The sequence below is a fragment of the Elaeis guineensis genome, chromosome 14 (genome assembly GCF_000442705.2).
Source record: "Elaeis guineensis isolate ETL-2024a chromosome 14, EG11, whole genome shotgun sequence".
Taxonomy (NCBI): Eukaryota; Viridiplantae; Streptophyta; class Magnoliopsida; order Arecales; family Arecaceae; genus Elaeis; species Elaeis guineensis.
Genome location: NC_026006.2, coordinates 62,990,505 through 63,012,171, shown reverse-complemented (window position 1 = coordinate 63,012,171; position 21,667 = coordinate 62,990,505). Strand labels below are relative to the sequence as shown.

Below are 21,667 nucleotides of genomic sequence, written 5' to 3'. Positions count from 1 at the left end.
AGCCTGTCAGACTTCAATCCTAGGATCGTGCTGGATCAGAGTTCGGACTAAATGCATCGTGTCTGACATAATCTATTTGAACCCTAACCTAATGGGCCTGGGTCGGACCGTGCTAGGCACACCCAGTGTCCGTCCCTACATCAGACATTCTTTGATTTTGCCTTACCCATGTAAGTACTTTTCTAAAGAACTTCTGGGTTTTGGCAAGTCCGCATACACCTTTTCCGCAATGCAAACGGTTGCCTCTTGTCCACCAAAAAAAAAAAGAAAGTGTTGCCTCTTGCCTAATTATCCACGCATACCACGAATAGCATACTCATGAACTTAGCTGAAAAAATGAATGAACCGCACGCAACTGTTGTTAGCAGTAACTAGAATCACTTCGCACACTCCTATCATCAAATGTAGCATTTTCCCCCCCTGTTTAGTGTTTCTTCCCATAATATATGATCAAAAGGATGAATTTTTCGATATGCCTTGTACCAGATATTCGAAGTCAGCTTTATGAACCCTCGTTGCTGAGCATTCCTATTTAAATCTACCTCTATAAAAGAAGAACCACTATGGAATTCATAAATATCAAATACTGATACATTTTATAATTTGGCATGCTTTATGTGAATAGCCGCCCACCTAACATCAAACCATGAACCTTATACAACCAGGCTTCAGAGCAGCATCTTGTATTGTGAATCTTGATAGACGATGAAACCATAAGTATTTAGAGCAATGCCATTTGATGATATCCATAAAAAGTCCAAATCTTGTATGAACATGAAGTTCCACGAAAATGGTGGTGCTGCCGTAGTTAAACCTCAATTATCAAATAATATGTAATTTCATTTACTCAATTATACAAAAGAAGAAGAAAGAAGAGGGGAGAAGAGTGAAAGGGGGAAAATGTGTAATCATCTCACAACTGTGTTCACGTTGCCGCCTACTTGCTTACCAACCCAAATGAGATATCTGTGACATCATTTCGTCCTCATCTATAAACAACATTGGAACATCCTGTGATCAGCGTTCACAGCAATTTCAAAACTGTCTTGTCGGTGAACCTGGAGGCCTTACTGTCTCAAGAGTTGAGTTCTCTTTCTATTGCAGATTGTCCACTTCCAAGTTTCAATGACAGCTACATGTATGCCTCTTTTGTCATGCCTGGCAGACACATCCACATAAGATCTGTGAAATTTGGAATGAAATGGGAAGTTATTCCAGAGAGATGCCAAGAAAGTCATGCAAGATCCAGAAACAAGCACTGTCACAGTAGTGGTATTTGAGATAAGCAAAAGGTGTAGGTCTGTCTCCTGTTCAATATGAATTGTGCGATTATAATCTAACTTCAACAACTTAGGAAACTTTACCTTGGAGCACAACTTATTGTTTGACTGTCATTACTGAATTTTCCTTCTATAGTTCTAAAAGCTGCCAATTGAACCTTAATTCGACAATATAGTCATTTTACAAAAGGTGGAGGAAAAACAATCTCTTAATAATTGGTTGATTAAGTTGAGGATGTGTTAAGAAAAATTGCTGCAGCACTTGATCAAGGTTCTTGAGGAGCAGCTAGTTTAGCCAAGAATTTAATCTTTTATTTTCTGATTAAAAATTGAACTTTGCCACAGAGCACAAGTCAGATATCTGCACCTGGATGGCTGTTTATGTTTATCTTCCACCTAGGGTGGTTCTTCTTTCGATAATACCAGCTTGAGACCATACCTGAGTTACCAAAATCAGGAGTGGGTGCAGGAACAAGAGCAGATGTGGGAAAGTGCATGCTTAAGAAATACTTTAGTAAGGACGTGCTTAAGAAGTGGAAGTGTGTTCCAAGATTCTAGGAAGATTTTGATGCAGATGCACTACCCTAAGCAGAAGATTCCGGTATTAAGGGCAAAAGTCCAATTTTTCAAAAATGTTGTAGTTCCCTAGAGTAGATATCTTCAGAAGTAAAAGAAATACAAAGATTGACTGGAGCTAAGAAGAATCAATTTCATGTAAAGTAGCTAAAATTAACGAGACATGGAAACAGACTAGTAAAGAGCAGCATGGCAATCTTAAAAGAAATGATAGAAAACCAAGAGCATCAAAAATCAATGGAAATCTCTAAGTGTTCTATTTCACTGATTGAGAAAGGATTCATATCTAGAGAGACAGAAACCATATTATTGATCTTGACCTACATAATGAACAAAATTCAGCAGGTTTGATACTACCAAATGATCTATCAAATCAAAAATATTCTTTACCTCTTCTCACTTCATGCGAATAATGTTGAAAGGTTATTGGTCACCTCCACCAATTTAACAACCCAAACTTTGTGTATTTTTACAAGATGCCACACACACAGATAGTGTCAAGTTAGGACCCTAAAGAAAGATCAGAATGATAATGTCTTCATGATTAATCATGATAGGCAATATCAAAGTGCTTGAAACAAAAAATGAACATTTTGAAGGTCATTTACTTATGGATCAAATGGATAATGATTTGCGCATTGTAGAACATCTATTAACCAAATTAAATAAGTTAGATGCTTCTAAGCAAAAAAATAAAATAAAAAAAGTACATCATTAAAACTCTATACAGTCTTTTTCAGGTCCACTCAATGTGTATGTTTAAGACCTCCAAAACATATAAAAGTTTGGCCTATAAACTTTTCAAGCTTTGTAGATCAGCAGCAATGATGGAAATCCCTAATATAAATGGTCCATCATTTACTTATAATTAGGGATCCAACACTACCAGTAGGTTTTAGCGCTCTCTCTCTCTCAGAATTGAGCGAGCTAGTCTTCTGAATTTTTTAAAAAATAATTTAAACTAATATTATAAATATATAAATGCAATTTTGATGGAAATAGAATGGAAAGGTCCCATTTGACAATTAATGGCTACATGTTACCACAACATGAATATAATATTGGATTTATTACACAGAAATCAAAATATAACAAAGAAAGTAGTGGTGAAATTCAAGCTGATTAAATGAAGTGAAAATTGTTATCAATTGACAATTATCTTTCAAACAACTCACACAAGCACAAAGATGTTTGTATGCACAGAGAAAGGAGGGTATTTATATTCAAATTTACCTTATTTGGCTTGTTAATATTTAGTTTATATTTTTTGCCTCTAACAGAGCTGCAAATTACTATACTAAAACTTGCCCTGCTTCCCACTTCATTTTGTCTTATGAACCTTGGTAGTTCATTCTTAAGTTACGTAAGTATAATCTGTGGACAAATCAACTCATCCAAGCAAGTCTAATTCCTCAACAACTGAAGTTTCAAGTCTCATCAACTCATGGAATGCTCCATTCTTAACCAAAGTTACTTCAATTAGAAATTTGGCACCAATTTGCCTAGGGTTAATATTGGTTGGGAGCCAACAATCATATGTTCTCATTTTTTTGGGTGGATGACATCATTATGCATAGAATTCATCTTACATGTATGCAATGAGGTTCATTGAATAAGGCTTTTAAATAATTCTCACAACTATAACCTCCTCTTATATCATCATCTTCCAGAATGTCAAACCTAAATTTTGCCATACTCAGTCCTCCCCTACCAGGCACCAGCCCTTTATGCTCCCTTAATTATCTCTTCCATTGTTGTTGATGATGATAGTAGAATTGGTGAAGGTAAACAAAGAAGGGGTGCAATTTGCTGGGACAAGAAAGTAGTTGTTGTTATGGCGGTGGTGGAAGCAAGTGGAGGTGGTGCATTATGCTCCCTTAATTATCCATTCCATCCCCCCAATAAAAAAAAAAAGAAGAGAGAGAGATGTGGCTGACCAAGAAATGTTATTGGAGAGGCATTGTTGATTTACTAGAATCAATAACACCATTCTGGTTAATGTAGATTGTCAACCAAAAACATCGGACTCTCTCCAAAATCCTCCAGTCGTATAGTATATTCTATAATGTAACTAGGGAGGTACAATTGCATTTCATCTATAACATAAATAGGAGCGGCAATCCATGAACCAACCTACAACTAACCTAAAAAAGGCGGTTGATATTGGCATAAACAGGTTCATGTCGTAAAACAAGTCGACCAACACACTTGTTTATTAAATGGGTCAGATTTAGGTTCAAAATCTTGGCCTATCTAACCAGTTAGGTCAATTCTACACTGTTATGACCCGACTCCTTTAAGACTTGTTCCTCTTATTAATCCATTTAAGACATATTTTAAATGCATTAGTCTATATATTAATACCCATGTCAAATCAAGTCAAAAGGTCATCACAAACCTGATCCGACTTACCGTTTATTAAATTGGTTATGCATTTTGGGTCATGGTCAGGTTTAGCTTTTATTTCAGACCTATTTAGTAAACAAATAGCATTACGATTGTTTGACACATGGTTTTGAAAACCGATCCAAACTGCCCAGTTCGGGCTGTATTGAGCCGTACCGGCGCCAAACCGAGTCAGTTCGAACATGATTTTTGACACCCAAAAATTTTAAAAAAAAATTATGAATCGCCTAGTTTTGGCCTGAACCGAACAGTTTGGGCTTGAACCGGGCGGTACACAGCTGTTTCGAGCCGAACCGTTCGATTCAGGTCATGTGGGACTATTTTTATATCTGAGACACATGGAAGAAGTCTGTGTTTCTCGATCTCTCTTTCCTTCTCACTCCCTAACACTAAGAGCAGCAGAAAAACTCCAAAAAAATGCAGATTAAAAGTATGTTTCTCTTTCCTAGCTCTCTTTTCTCCTTTTCTTTTTTTTTTTGAAAATTCATGAAAAATGAGAAAACAAGAGAAAACCATGTCAAAATTTCTTATTTTGGCATAATTTTAATATATGTTGTAAATCTATGGATGATCTATACAATAACACTAAAATCATTAATTGTCATTAAGTATATAATTTTTTAAATTAAAAATATATTTTCAGAATAAAAAATTATAAAAAAATAGATTTAAAAAAACTGTAAAATCAGATTATTGAATGAGCACAGAGGATTATAATGCTATTTGGCTAGAGGGATGGACTGATATTCCTCCTAACTATGTAAATGATCCTATTATTTATGGACATCAACGGTCAACCAGATTCTGATGATCAGTACATATTGAGTATTTTTAGACTTTTTAATTGATTTAATCATTTCATGAATCCAATGATATCTAGTCTATTATTTAGGATGTATATCGAAGTGATACGAACATTAATTAATATCACTAAATATCAATTTGGACTTCAAAAGATTCAATAATCTATAAAAAATTGATTAAACGCCCCCAAAAAAATGATAAAAATTCAAAAAATTGGCATGCCGGTTTGGCCAACATGCCTACTATACCGAACCAGCCAGTGACCAATATGGCCATCGAAACCCATTTTCAGAATCTTAGTTTGATAAGTTTTTCCTAGCGCCACAGACATAAATGGCTAGATGTAATTGGTCAATTAGTCAACCAACAGAACAGAAATAAGAAAGCCAAACACTTGGAAGCCGCATTAAATAGAGGATACCATAAGGTAAAATTATCTAAACCAGTAAGAGTGGGCATTTGTTCATCTATCAAAAGGCAAGGCTACATCATTCTTACCAAGAAGCTTCCAGCAAGGAGCTCCATAGAGGAAGCCATTTTGTTTCCTGATTTAAGCCTGACCACACATGAACAAGATTCTTAACAAGATAGCCATGCTTGTCAACTGATATCACAATCAGGCTTCAACCCTTGCTTGGGCAGCTTTCTTAATATTTCAGCTTCTCTAGCTATTTGAATGTCAGAAGGCCAAAATGTCTGCTGGATCACTTTGCAAAAAAAGCGAGGAAGCAATGCCAAAATTGTTATAAGTAAAATAGTGAGCCAGTAAGTCCTTGAAATGGCTAGATGGTATATTGTCCTGTCAAAGATTAGATAAAACAAATGATACATGAGCTGAACAGAAATATGTACCCATTAATATATAGCTACATATCCATAAAATTATTTTAAAAAATAAATTTTTTTATAAAAAAAACTTACCAGTAGTTAGGGAAAATTGGTATGGAATCTAATATCACCATGCACATATATGTAATGATTATAGATCCCCAAACAGCAGCATGAGTAATGAATACCCAACGTTGGATGTCCATTGCCAGGTGAACATTCACGAGTACAACAACAGAGATCGTCCACAAACTGCCAATACTCCATATGTCGACTGAACTGTTCCTGTAGGTGAAAAGAGGTACATAGAAAAGAACAAGACTTTGCCACAAGGTATCAAGCATTGTGATCCAGAAGATGTGCAAATTATAGCTCTCTTGTCTATGCCCTGCTCCATAAAGTTTGGGATAATGGAGGAGTGTCTTATGACTCAAGTCCTTGTCCAGAACACCAACCACTACTGTGGGGACAGAAGTATAGATGACAGAGTAAAAGACACTACTCCAATCTGTCAAAGCAGAAGTTGTGGAAAATGCTGTGCATAAAATGTACCTGGAGATGAAAAGCAGATCACAAAGAGATGAATAACAAGAATCATTCCAAGAATACAATTAGAAACCTCAGTATTTTTAAAGGTTCCAGATATTAATGTTTTATATGGAAGAGCACATTGTACTCAACATGATAGATAAACAGAACGCATTGGAAAAGGTACAATTTCATCATAGAGCATAATTGAATGGAAAATCCCCATCAGTGGCCAAAATAGCAATTAATCTAAAGCACAGGAATAACATGTGGTGAAGCCAAAGATAGTATTGAATTTGCGAGGATGATTAGTCAACTGCAGACATTAAAAAAAAAATGAATCATGCAAACCAAACTCTACAGCTAAAACTGCTATAATAACACAGCATAAATAATAACAAAAGATTTTTTAGACCCCAGATGACAGAAACATTGACAAACAATTTCCAGTTACAAGATGGTACTGACTTCAAAAATCAATATTTGGACATAAATAATGCCACTGATAAAGAAGTCTACCACATGCTAGAAAATACTCAGATTTATGTCCCCAAAATAAGTTCATAAATCATTAACCCTCAAGAAGATCATCATTACAAATGAGATACCGGATGCTGCATTCAAAAATACATATGAAAGTGTGCCTTTCCTGCAACTTAATAACTTTTCATTTGTATCAGGACAGAACAAATTAGATTGGAATTGTGAGACATCATAAAATACTCCTCAAAACTTGAAAGTTGTAACTTTAAGAGGTTTTGACAATTTGCAGTAAGATGTGCAAATTTTGTACTGTTCAAGAAAAATTGATATAGTTTCCAGTTATTTATTTCAGTAAGATAATAAACAACCATCACATTTTCAGCCACCATGATAACAAATATCTCTGAAAAAGTATAATGAGAACATATAATATTAAGAAATTCTACAGTACTTTGTGCTCCATGATTTAACACACTACCAAATTAAAGTATCCAAAATTAATATTTCTCCAGCATCTAAGGTCATTTGGGTTGTCACTAGGTCGAGATAACATGAGAAAATATGGAAACGATATCTGACAACTGCGACAGAGAGATAGAGAGAGAGAGAGAGAGAGAGATTCTCGCACCATCATACAATAACCGATTCTCTTTTCTTTCATGATGGATTTCCTTCGCCTCTTTATTCAGCATCATTCTTGGACCAACAAGCAACAAATAAGACCGCCTCAATTACTATTCCTTTCCCACAGTTTCTCAGGAACCAAAATTTAAAGGAAGACAAACTTTACATAACCAAGTACAAAGCTTCATTGAATGGGCAGCAGAAGAAAGAGGTATCCGGTTATGGCTGGATAATCAACCAAGTGAATATATGCAGTTGGTTACCAGAGATGTATGGTGAAGTATATAGGCCAGGAACTTAAGGCAGTTTGGTTGTCAAAATTTAGTATAATTGGTTATGTAAAACATTAGTTTTATTAAATTATGGGTTTGGTTGCTTTCCCTGATCTTTTTTTCAGGAAAACCTGACAGGTTATAGACACTGCAAAATTAGTTTTATAAAAAAAACAGATCCTACCCTGTTTTCATAAAACATGTTGCAGAAGAATCATGTTTTACTGAAATGCAAGAAAAGACCAAGAAGATTCAAAACACTAGCCAACCCACTGCACTGCTGGCCGAAATACAACATGGTCATCCAATTTGTTTTCAGCACTCACCCAAAAAAAAAAAAAAAAGGCGAACATGCTAGAAATGTTTAAGGCCACCGTGCATACCAGAACAGCATCAGTACGAATACAGCATTCTTGTAAAAGTTGTACAAAACCAAGTAACCAATTCGCTGATAATTCCAGTGTCCATGTACAAGGAGCAATCTTTTCAAAAAACGGAATTGCCCCATGGCAAAGTCTGATGCCATCACCGCCTGGCGACCTTCCTGACCACAAATCCCAACCCCAACATCCGCCATTTGAATCATTGAAACATCATTCGCCCCTGTTGAAAATGTTTTTAGTAATGGAAAGAACAAAGAACACATACATTTTCTTAAAAAATGAAAAAGATACACTTCAAGTAAAAATAGGCATAAATGAAAGAACAATTGATAATCAAGAATAGGCATTAGTACAATGGATCAGTAAATTCAAATGTGCAATAGTCAACTGCTTAACTTGGTTTGAAAGCCAGATGATTAGCAAACTAAGCCAAAACCAAAGAATAAATTACGGTCAAAATGGCAATGGCTCAAGTCTAATCAGCCTCCTGAATCAGAAAAGTGGCAGGCTTATCCCAAACCAGTTAACCTGCCAAAAGGTCAAGATTGCATGACACATACCCACAAGCAAGTCAATTTGTGTAACCTGACCTAACCCTGCCCTACCTGATATAGCCTGCTCCTGGACTTAAACTTCATATGGGGGAAAAAAAGGAGAGAACAAAGTGTAAACACACAAAAATCTAAAATGTAAGGGTAAAGAAATGGGCATGTGCAGTTATGGCTTACAGTGGAACACCAATTTATGTTTTAGACCAATGAGACAAGAGGGATGCAATTATTGGGAAAGGAAGGCATGCTTATCAAATTCCTTAGTGGTGCTTTTGCATATTTAGATTGGACTCAGTAATTGGACCTTTGTCAGAGCAAAGTGGCTCCTCTGCTCTTACTGAGTACCCTTACCACAAAATACAGAAAATACTCTCTGGTATTCCAGCATAATTTTGAAGGGGCAAAAACTTATCAGCATCAACATTCAATTTCGTATGACAGCAAACAGCATATATAAAGCAAGGGAATGCATCAAACTGACTCAGCTCGATAAAAAGCCCTCAACATTGGGCAACCAAAGAGAGAAAGATTAATGTTTTAAATAAAAACCTCACCATCACCAATAGCCAGAGTCATGTCATTTGTCCTGCTTTTGATCAAATCAACTATTCCAGCTTTTTGAAGAGGAGCAACACGACAGCAAAGCACAACACTACAAGAAGTAGCCAAATCGAACAACTGCAAGAAAAAGGAAATTACACAGTATTGTAACCATTTTAAACAAACAATTATTAAAGCAAAACCCAACATGCATGCATCCATAGTGCAACAAAGAAGCCACTCCATGATGCAAACCTAGAAAATAATTTTCATGTTTCTTAGGTGTCCAAACAAGTATGACAAATAAACTCCATGTTATTGTAGAAAGAGTCACACCTCTGTCTCAAGGTCTTTCTCTAAAATGTACACCAGACTGTTCCCATCAATTATTAGCGCTAATGGGGTATCATCCAGACCTGACATTTTCTCTCCATGGAATTCAGATAAATCACTGGAATCTCTGGAATCTCCAGCAAATTTAAGAGTTCTTGATCCACTCCCAGGTATTAATACATTGGAATTCCTTGTGTCACAAGGAGTGTCAAGAAATTCATTATCAAAATTCTTCTTCAAGGATCTATTTCCACTATTTGCTGATTTTATGCCATATCTGGCTTTCGCCTCAGTCAAAAGGCGCCTGCAATCAGCCTCCGAAGTACCATTTATGATCACCTGGTGCATATTTTGTGTCAGAAGTCTGCATGACAGACCTATTGAAATTGCAGTCTCTTGCTTATCTCCTGTGAGAACCCAAACTTTGATTCCTGCTTGCCGGAGGGATTCTATGGCTTCAGGCACACCATCTTGCAATTTGTCTTCAATTCCAGTAGCCCCAAGTAGACTTAAATTGCACTCAATTAAAGCTGCTGCCTGCCGGAGCTTTGCTGATCTCTCCGTTAATGAAGTGCTAGCTTCTTCATACTTTTCCTGCCATTCCTCAAATTCTGCAGCAGTTAGATTCCTCGCGGCAATTACAAGAGTGCGTAAACCCTGTGATGAATAACTGGTCAAATGATTCTCTGTTGCACTTCTTATTTTGTCAGCCAATGAATCTTCATGTCGATCATTTTTCAAAATACTGAGCATTGAACTATCAGCACCCTTAACAAGAACTTTTGCAGCATTGTTAGGAAATCTTATCACCACAGACATTCTTTTCCGCACGCTATCAAATTCGTGCAGACCGAGTACATCTAACCTGGTTTGAATATATGAAACTTTAGTTATACAACCATCAATGTAATGCTTGGGGAAAATTCTTTCAAACATGAAAAGAAGAGAAATGCAAGATGAAGTTTGGCAAGGTTCCTACTTTGTCGAGTTTATAAGAATTGAAGCCCATCAAAAGCCACAACTTGCATTATGAATGAGAAAAGGTCAAATATGAGTGAGCGGTCTACCTTATCTTCTCACCATTGACATCAATGACAACATGACCAGTAGTCCGTTCAACAAGCGTATATCCATAAGCAGAAGCTGCACTGACTAAAGCTTGCTCATCAGGAGATTCACCCTGATAATCAATTGCTTCTACCTCATGTACTTCGTTGGCAGAACTAGCAGATGAGCTCCTAGAAGTCATTGGAATGACAGTATTACAAGCTGCCAAAGTAAGAAAAAAATCATGAGCAGCAATCCTTTCCTCTCCAACCAAGTCTTTGTGCAATAATGCCTCAAGTTCAGGATCAACATTGATTTCTGACTTGAGTTTCCACCTGTGTCCTTGTGCTCCTGCATAAGAAAACAAACAAAGAATTGGCTCAGAGTACAGAGAACATGCCAGATGTAAGTTATTCTTCCAAAATATAGCCTAATGGACATGAATCCATCCATCAAGGTCAGATGCAAGGTTTTAAATACTAATTTCAGTACTTAGGCTGGCACTAATCACTTGAAGCCAAACCAACTGTTGCTATGGTACATCCCTTGGCGCTAATATTTGGTAGAGGAGGCATACAAGATGTCTGTAGCCCACAACCGCAATATAAAGGGCATAAATAGAGAATCATTATGATAAAAGAATAGAGCAAATCTACAGCAGTTACAGGACAAGCACCAAGAAAACAAACTAGAACACCAGCAATTCTCACTTAGAAATATATTGATTGCTTCTCTAAATTCTTTGAATAGGACTTTTGTAAGTTTCTTAGATAAAAAAGCAGAAAACATCATAGGACCAACAGTTTTTTTTTTCCAGTTTCGTCAATTCAAATACAAATGATGCATAGAACAGGAACTGAACGTTTTATCAGAGCAAGAATAATGAGATGGCTTGATGCATATCACAGCAACCAAACTCTCTCATACCATACTTTCCTCATTTAAAGTACAACAATTTGACAAGGAACAAAATTCCAAATGAACATAACCATGCAAGCAAGAAGATGGTGAGAATTATACAAGAATATACCTGCATGGGTGGAGTCTCCATAATCCTTCCCATACAAACTGGCCCTGCGGAACTCCATCTTGTTCTCAGTAAGCGTACCTGTCTTATCTGAAAATATGTATCGTATTTGACCCAAATCCTCATTTATATTGAATGATCTGCACTGGAACCTTGAGTCTGAACTACTATCATACATCTGCATGTCCTCGATCATGAAGTATGACTGCCCCAACCGGACCAGTTCCATTGTGATGTACAAGGATATAGGTATCATTATTTGGAAGACTATGATAGAACTCAAAAATGAGAAAAATATCTCCATAGCAATCCCATAATATTTGTAATATTTTCCATTTGCTTGACCATTTGTGAAGTATTTCCGCCTGTAATAAGGCAAAGTATCAAGCTGATGCATGTGACGTTTGAGCCACAAGCCCATCCCAGTTGCCACAACAGCACACATAACAAAGAGAAATAGGGAGAGCCAAAAGGTTTCCCTGTTCATGTAACTTTCCAGTCTGCTCCTTTTGGAAGGTGACACTGTGCTGTTCAACATAGCCTTTGTTTCCTGACCAGCATACACTACAACCCCGACAACCCAGTCTGTGTTCTTAAGCTGGCAGCCACGCAAAATGATGTTTGACTGACCAAGTGGAATCTTCTGCCCATTGAATTCCATATTTGCAGTAAATTCATAAATATTCCTATTGGGCTGCTCACATCTGATCTGCCCTGAATATGAGCCCCCTTCCCGAACCATTGAAGCAGTTTCCTGCCGAGCATATCTTGTCTTTAAGTTTGACTCACCATCTAGATTCATTGTCTGAATATATGCTATTCCATTTGGATCACTGGTCCCTAACAAAACCATGTCACAAGGTATAGTTTCATCACCATGAATTTTTACAACCTCTCCAACTCGTATTTTTTTCCATTTCTTTCTTCGAAAATGACCAGATTGTAGAACTAGTGCCTCTCGGTTGTTCTCCTTCCGATCGGATCTGTGCCTTCGCCAGTCTTCATAGCCATCCTTGATAGCAGTCACAAACAGCACAAAGAGGAGTGGAAAGAGAGAGACTGTTCTCCCAAAGACAGCTAGAGGAGGAAGCTGATTCAGAGCAGCAATTGCTAGAAAATACAAATAAGCTAGTCGGTGGAATTGGATGAATAGGTTTTTGGGCAGGAAGGTGATTAAAGTATATTTGCTAGTGCGAATCTCATTTCCTGTGAACTCATATTTTTCATTTGTCCTCCTTGGATCATTAATGTATATCACTCTTGGTCTGTCCTCAGATGAAAACAGGTCTTCAAACTGCACGCTCTTGTGGCGGACCTGATGAGATTTGTTCAATTTCTCCTGGCCAGCAGAAGTCACAGATATTTCAAGGGATGACGAGTAGCCCTGAAGTTCCATTGTACACCAAGAAGCCAGTTGTCTTTCTTGTTGAGGGCATTCCAGCAGAAACTGCCGAAAAATGTACTCTGCAGATTGAATCCAGTTTGTGTTAGTGGTAAAATCAAAATGCCAGATAGGTCACCAAGAAAATCCTTATCCACAAAAGAAGAAGGCTTCTCCTTTATCCACTAATAAGTTCAGATAATGACTTTGTTTGTCCTTTAAAGTGGAAGAAGAGAAGGACGCAGGGAGAATCAGACACTGCATAAAAAGACAGATTGAGAAAGAAGGTGGCACTAATGTTGAAGAATCTGCAGCATGAGAAGATGAAATGAGCAAGGGTTGGCTGAAAATCATAAATAACCCTCGAAATCATGAACGTTAAGGAAGAAAGCGGGCATCCTCGTGACTCTAGACATTGAACCAAATCAGCAGTCAGGAAATTTCCTGCTCGTCTGTCCCTGACCAAAACAAATCAGCCAGATAACCTGATTTTTCCTCTGCAGCAAGCTAAGGCCCATCTCATCTAAGATGCAATTAGAATTTGGTAAAAGAAAGTCCCTTTTCTTCATTGTTCACAACTTCTTATCTGATGTTTCCCTCACCAAGAACAATTATTCTCAAATAACAGTGACTAAGCTACATCCTGGTGCAAGAAACAAATAGATAAAAGGTGATAATCAGAGATTCAATACAATAGGAAGCTTCTAAATATCCAATGTAAATTTTTTTTTTTTGGTTGCCATTTTGTTTGAGGACTCGTCAAAGCTAACCGAAAATTCACAGTGGTATTATTAGAAAGCTTCAGCCTTTCATTTTCAAATTCTTCAATCTAAAGTTTTTTTCTAATATTTCTTTTTATCTTTTCCTTTGTGAAAATAAAATGTCCCAAAGAAAACATTGCAAAGTGCCAATTCACCGAATCCCCATTCTTTCGTGCGAATTACCTTATAAAAACGGAAGCATATAGAGAATAGTTTGCTCCTTTTTTTTCCTTTTTTTTTTTTTTTTTGTGAGAAGAGCACAAAGAAATAATGTAACAATGTCCAGTTCTCCACCTTCAACAACAATTCGTCTAAGACAACCCACATTCTATCAAAAATTTAAAAAAATAGATCTCTTCAATAAATTTTAATTTTGAAGAAAAACATTGAAATACCTAATTACAAACATTCCACCCACAACCTACCATCATCGGATCCCATTAAGTGCATCAGAATGCAATATTGAACAAGAAATACCCCCATCAGAAAACCCTTGTAAGCTCGAAATTTCCCTCATTTTTCAAAACACCATAGGGAAAAAGATCAAGCTCCAGATCGTATTAAAGAACGTAAAGTAAAGAAACCTAATGTACTCCAGTTTCCCTTCTTTCTTCCTCCATAATCCAATTCTTCAGCCAAAATACCAAGAAAGATCAATAAGAAAATATAAAGAACCGAGACGGATAAACCTACCTTTTAACAGATCAAATTCCAGAAAATCTATAGAATCATCGAACCCAGCGAAACGACCACCAGATCGAACACCAAGATCGTGCTAATACCGCGCTGATTCTCACGCCCTCGGAGAAGATCCGGCCTTTTCCACAGTTCCCGTACCGGATCTAATGGGTCCAGAAGGAACCTTTACGCAATTCCGAGATCTGGATCAGCTTTCAACCCATTGCTGTTGGAGAAGAACAGAGCTAGGTTCGGAGAACGAGGCCTTCCCGTTCCCCCTTTCTTTCCCAAACGGAGAGGAGAGATCGAAGACAGAATGGGGACGGAGGAGGGTGGAGGAGCGCGAATCTCTCTCCCTTGTGCGAGGAGTCGTAAAGCGTTGCTCTGTACTTCTTTCATACTGACGAATATGCCCTTGGGTCTCGACGTTATTATCGACAAACGTCCACCGAGCCAACCCTGGGACGAGTGGGGAAACTCGGCGGTGGAAGGAACGGGAATACGGGATTTATAGGACTTTTATGTTGTCAATATGCCGAAAATGCGCTTTATGGGAATAGGTGGATTAGCTTTCTTATCTCGTAGTTAGTTTTGAGGATCCGAAGTTCGGTTACGCGCACCCGTTGGGCAAACCTATTTTCGGTAGGTGCAAAGTTAATTTCGTAACGAATTACGAAGTCCTTATTAATTGTCATAGGTTTGTAAACCTTAAAACGTGGGGGGAAGATAGGAAAAGTAAGTTAGAAAAAGGACATACTTGATATTCTTTAATTCATTTCATCCCAAAGGTAGCAAGTTACTCCACTGCATTGGATAACCAAACCAACAATAATAGGATGGATTTTATCTAACCCATCTAAAATGAGCATAAAAAATGATAAAATTCATTTTAAATCCAATCTGAATATATACAACTCTTTATGAATCTTTTTTTTGAGATAAAAAAATTTGATTTTTATCAAATAAAATTGATTTTTGTAGCTCCATCCAACTCGATCCATCCAATTCTCTTCATCTAACTTTACTAATCCTACTTTATCTTTTCTTATCCAGAGATAAGTATTAGATAAATTATAAATAATGGTTTATCCAACTCGTACACAATTCGTTGCGCCTTCTCTCTTCATATGCTTTAGGACATATTGGATATATACTTTTTTTAAAAAAAAATATTTTATGATTAACATTCAAATCTCGTTTGGTTGGCAGCCACATGTTTTCACACATTTTATGATAAAAAGAATGCTCATGGTTACATGCAATACTCTATAATTAGTCATAGATCATAATATTTTGAGTAGATTATATTTTATATGTATGTATCATATAATCACATGGACAAAATTTATTTTTTTGTTAGTAATATATTATAATGATTGCTACATAATTAAAATGATAAATAATATTTGGCCTTTCATTTCATAAAAAATATTCTTTAAAACTAAATTTCTTACTGATTTTAATCTACTATTTTATTTATGATAATCAGATTATCAAGCAATGTTATTATTGTCTCTCTATTATCCTTGAATCTCTAATGCAATGACTAGAAAATATATTGTAGCATTTTTAAACAAAGAAAACGAAGCAATCAACAACTGCATTATGTAGATGAAAATCCCTTTTTATTTTATTAAGCAATTAAAAAATCATTATCAAAAGAAAAAAAACTATATAGCCACTATGGTAGAATCACAATGTTTTAAATAACTGTTGTATCTTATATTTCTAATTTAAACTAAATTTTGCTATACGCTACATATGAAATATAAAATAAAAATATAGTAATATATTTCTAAACATCTAATATTGTTCAATATTCATGTCTACAGTATATACTTATGTATGCATACACACATTACATATATAGGTTTATTGTATGAAATCTCATTCATTGAATGCGTATTAAAGTTTCTAGCTTATGAGATGAGAAAATAAAAGATACTTGATGGAAAAAATAACGGAGACACAAAAATTTGAACTTTACTTTAGAGCACTATGGAATTGAGATTATATGCATAAGAGCACACGGAGCCGGACTCATCTCTAATTTGCATTTGAATTTGATATATTTCTCATTCTTTGAAATGAACCAATGACAGGTAATCTAACTACGCCGCTTGCCAATCCAAGCTAAATCCATAATTAGACCCACAGAGCATAGGGGTTGTCTTCCCCACTTCCTTTTGGTAAATTTGTAAATTTGGGGCCACGGGTGGGTCGTTTTGGGTAATGGGCCCCCGCCATTACGTGTTCAAAACGGGAAGGACGTTGAGATTGGTGGGCCCCAGGTTCCACTGGCAAGCTTTATCTGAAAGTTGACAGCTGGAAAGCGAGGAACGAGAGCAACAGACACGAGTAAACTACTGTCATAATATTAAAAAAAAACAATAAACAAAGACCGAAAAAACGGTAGAAAAACACGTTCCGTGCGTGCGCGCACGGCGTGGTAACCGGAGACATGACATCACTATTGAGGATGGAGGCTGACACCCGGACCATATACCAAAGCGATGCGACTGGCTGCGGACAGACCCGAAGTGGCCAGTGACAAGCTTTCAAAAGCTGCCCAAATAGAGGTGTGGACCCCAGACCTCCGAAAGACGGGGTCTGGGACTCTCTGGAGATCAGCATGAGGCCCACTGGACCTGTGGTGATGTAATGATTGAAGTACTCCCCTTGTAAAGTTTGGATGGCAGTACTTCCAATGTCATGTTATGTGCATCTCTCATGGGATACACCACCATTGACTAAGACCATAAGATGTAATTGTTTGGAAAATACGGATTACACTGCACAATGAGTGGCAATTTTGTTTCTTCCCCCTTCCAAGGAGGGCAATATTAGGGCTGCGCACTAATCGTATTAAATTTAAAAAAAAAATTTATTATTAAATATTTATTATATATAAATTATTTCATATCGAAGTGAACAGTTTGTAAGGGATCAGATAGGTTGTATCGATTTAGATTTCAATATTGATTAAATATTAATTTTAAATTAAATATTAATTTATTTAAATTTATTTTTATTTTTTATTAATTAATATAAAAAAATTAAATTTTATAAATTATAAAATTTAAATTTATTTTTAAATATTTATAAAATAAAATAAAATAAAAAATTGAAGATTTACACATTTGAAAATAATTACATCTGAAAATTTTCATTTTAAAATTATTTCAAATTGACATACTTTCGTCAATAATTCAACATTAACATTTTCATAAATCCAAATAGATGACATGATATTTTTTAAAATAAAGTATTGATATCTAAACAACGTCGTTCCAAAATGAAAGTGAGTTTGTATAGTACTATATCGATTTGCTTCAGTTTCATATGGTTTAAAAGTATAGGAATCGAATCCGACCGTAAATAATTAATTTTTTATAAATTTCAATCCGATTTGTATCTTTCAACTAACCGAAATCGATGTTTATTAGATTAGATTGAGTGGATTTCTTCGATTATTTGCTCAGCCCTAAGCAATATGAAGTGTGCAAGTTTGATTTATGTTTGTTTATGGTCGAAGGACATGCTCTGCAGTAAATTACACTCTCAGTGTATCACTGCAGCACCAAAGTTTGTTGAGTTCACTTAACTCTAAAAATCAAACCGAAGAACCATGGGAACGAAGAGTTTCTCATGTCTTGTATTATGAGTTGTAACAAATTATTGTAATCCCATATGTTCTTTAACCCTGAATTTTCCTTTTGGTTGATGCATTTTTTGGGAGTGTCATCTCATGCATGGTTGGAAGAGTTCTTGAATTAACTGACCATCTGTTTTAAATTCTCTCATGGGGTCTAAACGGTTTGTGTTGTGGTATAATTTTTTAATTTGTTTTTATTTAATAACCAGAACAATTGATGATGCTGTAAACATGTATATATTATCACCTCAAGGTTGTGGGACACATCTGATCCATGCTACATTTTTGGAAGGCTTCAAAGATTCCGTCTTTCTGACATCCTTAATCCTTCAGTGAGGGTCACACATCTTTCTGTGTCATTCATAAGTAGCAAGATGAATGGGGTTGGCGATTTGTCATCTTTCATTGAACTAAACATCTCCAAGTTGAATTATTGAGAAATTGATGTTAGATTAGGTATTCATAGATAATTTACCTGCGGCATGATGGACAAGGTGACTTTGCAATGCTAACTGAAATTTTCCCTCATGTTTACTTCTTTCCCCCATTGAACCACTAAATTTAAAAATTTTCCAACCACAGTTGGAAGTTACTAGAAAGCACTAATCATCTGAGCTGAGAAAGCATACTTAGCCATGTGCTGCAGGTAATTAAAAATGTCTAATTCCATGTTTGATTGTGTGTAAATAGAACTATTATAAGAAATGTGTGTTTCATAACTAAACATTCTTCTCCTTCTTTGGTTTTCCCTCCTTGGCTTCTCTGTGCATTCCCATATTGACTAATCTGATTGATCAAACTTTTGTCAACCGCATGCATACTTCAAGCACATTACAAACATACTCAGATATTTTAAGTTCACTGTCTTTTGATGAGATGTTTTAAGTTCACTGTCTTTTGATGATCAGAGCAGGACTTAAACAATGTTGAAGAATGAAATGCGCATTATCATTTAGGGGGTGTTTGGTTCGTAACCGAAATTAGAATGGGAATGAAAATCGAAATAGCTTGAAATCGGAATGGTCAAATCCTCCGAAGCGTTTGGTTCGTGATCGGAATCGAAAACGGAATCGGAATTGAAATAAAAATTTGAATCCATAGAGGAGAGTAGGAATTAAGTTCTATATAGATTGAGCCATTCCCATTCCACTCTGAAATCGAAATTGGAATGGGACTCCTAATCAAATAGTTGGAATGGAAGACTCATTCCGATTTCGATTCCACATCCTCACTCCCCCAAACCAAACAACCTCTTAACATTAGAACAAATCCAACATATTTTAGTACATCAAACTTTTGCCACTAGAGTAGGCTATGAACAAGCTTGAGCAACGGTAAGATGCTGCTATTAAATGTTAGCACCCATTCAGATATTCTAGTGTCCCAACTTTTTGCCACCGAACAAGCATAATCAAGTAGAGTCCACATTAATGTCTGGCTTTTCGCCGATACAAGCCCGAAGAGCATAGACTTGAAATAGGTATGAGTAACATGCACATTATTACTTGTTCTCACATACTCCAATGCCTCGGCAAATATTTGACATAGGACAGCAAATAAAGTATTTGACTTTCTTAACTTCGCTGCAGGGCCACAACCTACATGTAGCCCAAAAAATAAAAAGAAAACATCTATCAAGGGTTTAGATGTGGCTATGAAATAAAAAGGAGAGAGAAGAATGACTAGTTCTCTGGTGCTTTTTCCATTGGTGTGGCTTCATTATCTTGTGCTGCACAGTTCAATCCCTGCAAAAGGGGAGAAATGAGTTAAAATTTGTTGTCATTTTGTATAGAGAAGTTGGTCGCTGACAAATGAAGTTCTATACTAGTATTGCTTATTAGTTGATCAAAATCATGGATGATCCTTGTACAAGCTGTTGTTATGCTGCCTATTTTTCGATGAAGGGCGCAATCCATATGGTTCATGGTATCTTTTAGATATACAAAAGGGGATCATTTTGCTCAACATCATGGGACTGTCTTTTCCGAATTACGTTGTTGTTATTAATGTGTTGCAAGAAATTAATGTGTTGTTATTAATGTGTTGTTATTAATGTGTTGCATATAAACCGTAGTTTCTTAGAGAATAGAAGCATGAGACACAGAGAACGTAAGGTAGCTTATGAGCAAAGATTTCTTCTGATGATTTTGTTGTATTTGTTGTCTTGCAAGCATAATAGATTTGGTGACTTAAAATAAACAGACTAAGAAAGGAGGTAGTCCGGCTGAAATCGAGGAGAGGGAAGGACTCAAACTCAGTTTCTAGTACTTATGTTTAAGTGACTCTACAAATTGGCAATAAATATGATGTGAATTGAGTGAATTGACTTAACATTTTGCTAACAAAGTTAAAATTTTAATCCTAGTATCGCAAATTAAAGATGAAACATTTAAACTGTAGATTCCTGCTGTTCACCATGATTTGGAAGATTTAAAGAGCTTAAAAGAATCATGCTTAGAAAAAGAGAAGCTAGTCACCCAATCAGGACAACCTATACTTGCAAGAAATGATTAACTTGGAATTAAGCTGGCTTATTAATGTCGCTGGGGATTTGATGTTCTTTTAGGTATATTGCAAGAAAATGCCATGTCCACTGCCACCCTTACTCATCAATCAAATGATTTTCACAAAAATAGCATCAAAATCATGGCCAACAATATCACATGATGCAGGGAAAGCAAAAAGGCCCCAAAGCAGCACTTGCCTGTGATTGAGCTTCCATACTCCCCTTCTCTTCTTCCTTAGCTCTAAGAGACTTGACAGGAGAAAATCTCTGCAATTTTTTTTTTTTTGTTGCAACCATGAAAGCAACAATCAAAAATTCACAAACAAATACCAAATATAAATATCCACCTAGTTTTTGATCCACACCATTGTTTTAATCAGTGGGAAATCTCTAATTAGAAGAATAAACAAACAAATATTAAAAGGAAGCAGTAACTCACCATGCAAGAGACTTCCAGCTCCTTGAGCCTGACCAACCTCTGAAGCTCCAACCCCACCATCCTCTGCTCCTCCCTTCTCCTCTCCCACTCCCTCATCGCCATCTCCAACACCTGATCCCTCTCTCTCAGCATTCTCTCCATCCTCTCCCTCTCCACCCGGAGCCTCTCCCTCCTCCTCCGTATCGCCTCCAGCTCCTCCGCCAGAGACGCTTCCAGCGGCCCAATCTCCGCCACATGGATCGGACGGTTCTCCTTGTCCGTATCCCCCTTGATCAACGGCGAGATTTGGGTCGGTTTCAGCTTTGGAAGGCTCGCCGGCGCCGGACTCGCATTAGAATTCTTCGGTTGGAGGGGTTTCCGGCGAGGCAGCGACGGGGCCAGACACTCCATCCCAAGAGAGAAGGAGAGAGAGAGAGAGAGAGAGAATGCAAGAGAGAGAAGGGGTGAACGTTTGAATTCGAAAGGGGGAAGTGGCAACGGCTATTTACTACAGAGTGGGAGTCAACCGATAGGGATGGATGGGATTGGACGCCAGGAATGTCCCGACCAATGGGCGAGTCCTTAT

At 36.7% G+C, this 21,667-nt stretch overlaps 2 protein-coding genes across 6 annotated transcripts; both read right to left on the bottom strand.

Moving 5' to 3' along the window:
* Positions 1–780: 780 nt before the first annotated feature.
* On the bottom strand, positions 781–14,896 carry LOC105057215 (phospholipid-transporting ATPase 1). Of its 5 annotated transcripts, none has more exons than XM_010939726.4 (10): positions 14,518–14,896; positions 13,270–13,706; positions 11,686–13,146; positions 10,676–11,006; positions 9,612–10,473; positions 9,290–9,413; positions 8,185–8,404; positions 5,988–6,446; positions 5,565–5,865; positions 781–1,182 (listed from the first exon to the last, which is right to left on the bottom strand). In XM_010939726.4, the coding sequence occupies exons 2-9, from the start codon at positions 13,415–13,417 to the stop codon at positions 5,667–5,669; spliced, it is 3,804 nt and encodes a 1,267-aa protein (XP_010938028.1). In that variant the 5' UTR covers positions 13,418–13,706; positions 14,518–14,896; the 3' UTR covers positions 781–1,182; positions 5,565–5,666. The 5 variants fall into 5 exon arrangements, with proteins under 5 accessions (XP_010938028.1, XP_073104513.1, XP_073104512.1 ...); XM_073248412.1 differs by having other exon boundaries at positions 13,270–13,321; positions 14,518–14,895; XM_073248411.1 differs by having other exon boundaries at positions 11,686–13,321; positions 14,518–14,895.
* A 4,590-nt stretch (positions 14,897–19,486) lies between these two features.
* Positions 19,487–21,667, bottom strand: LOC105057216 (uncharacterized). The gene is made up of 3 exons (XM_010939729.4): positions 21,103–21,667; positions 20,862–20,930; positions 19,487–19,902 (listed from the first exon to the last, which is right to left on the bottom strand). Exons 1-3 carry the CDS (start codon positions 21,490–21,492, stop codon positions 19,840–19,842), a joined length of 522 nt encoding a protein of 173 aa, XP_010938031.1. The 5' UTR covers positions 21,493–21,667; the 3' UTR covers positions 19,487–19,839.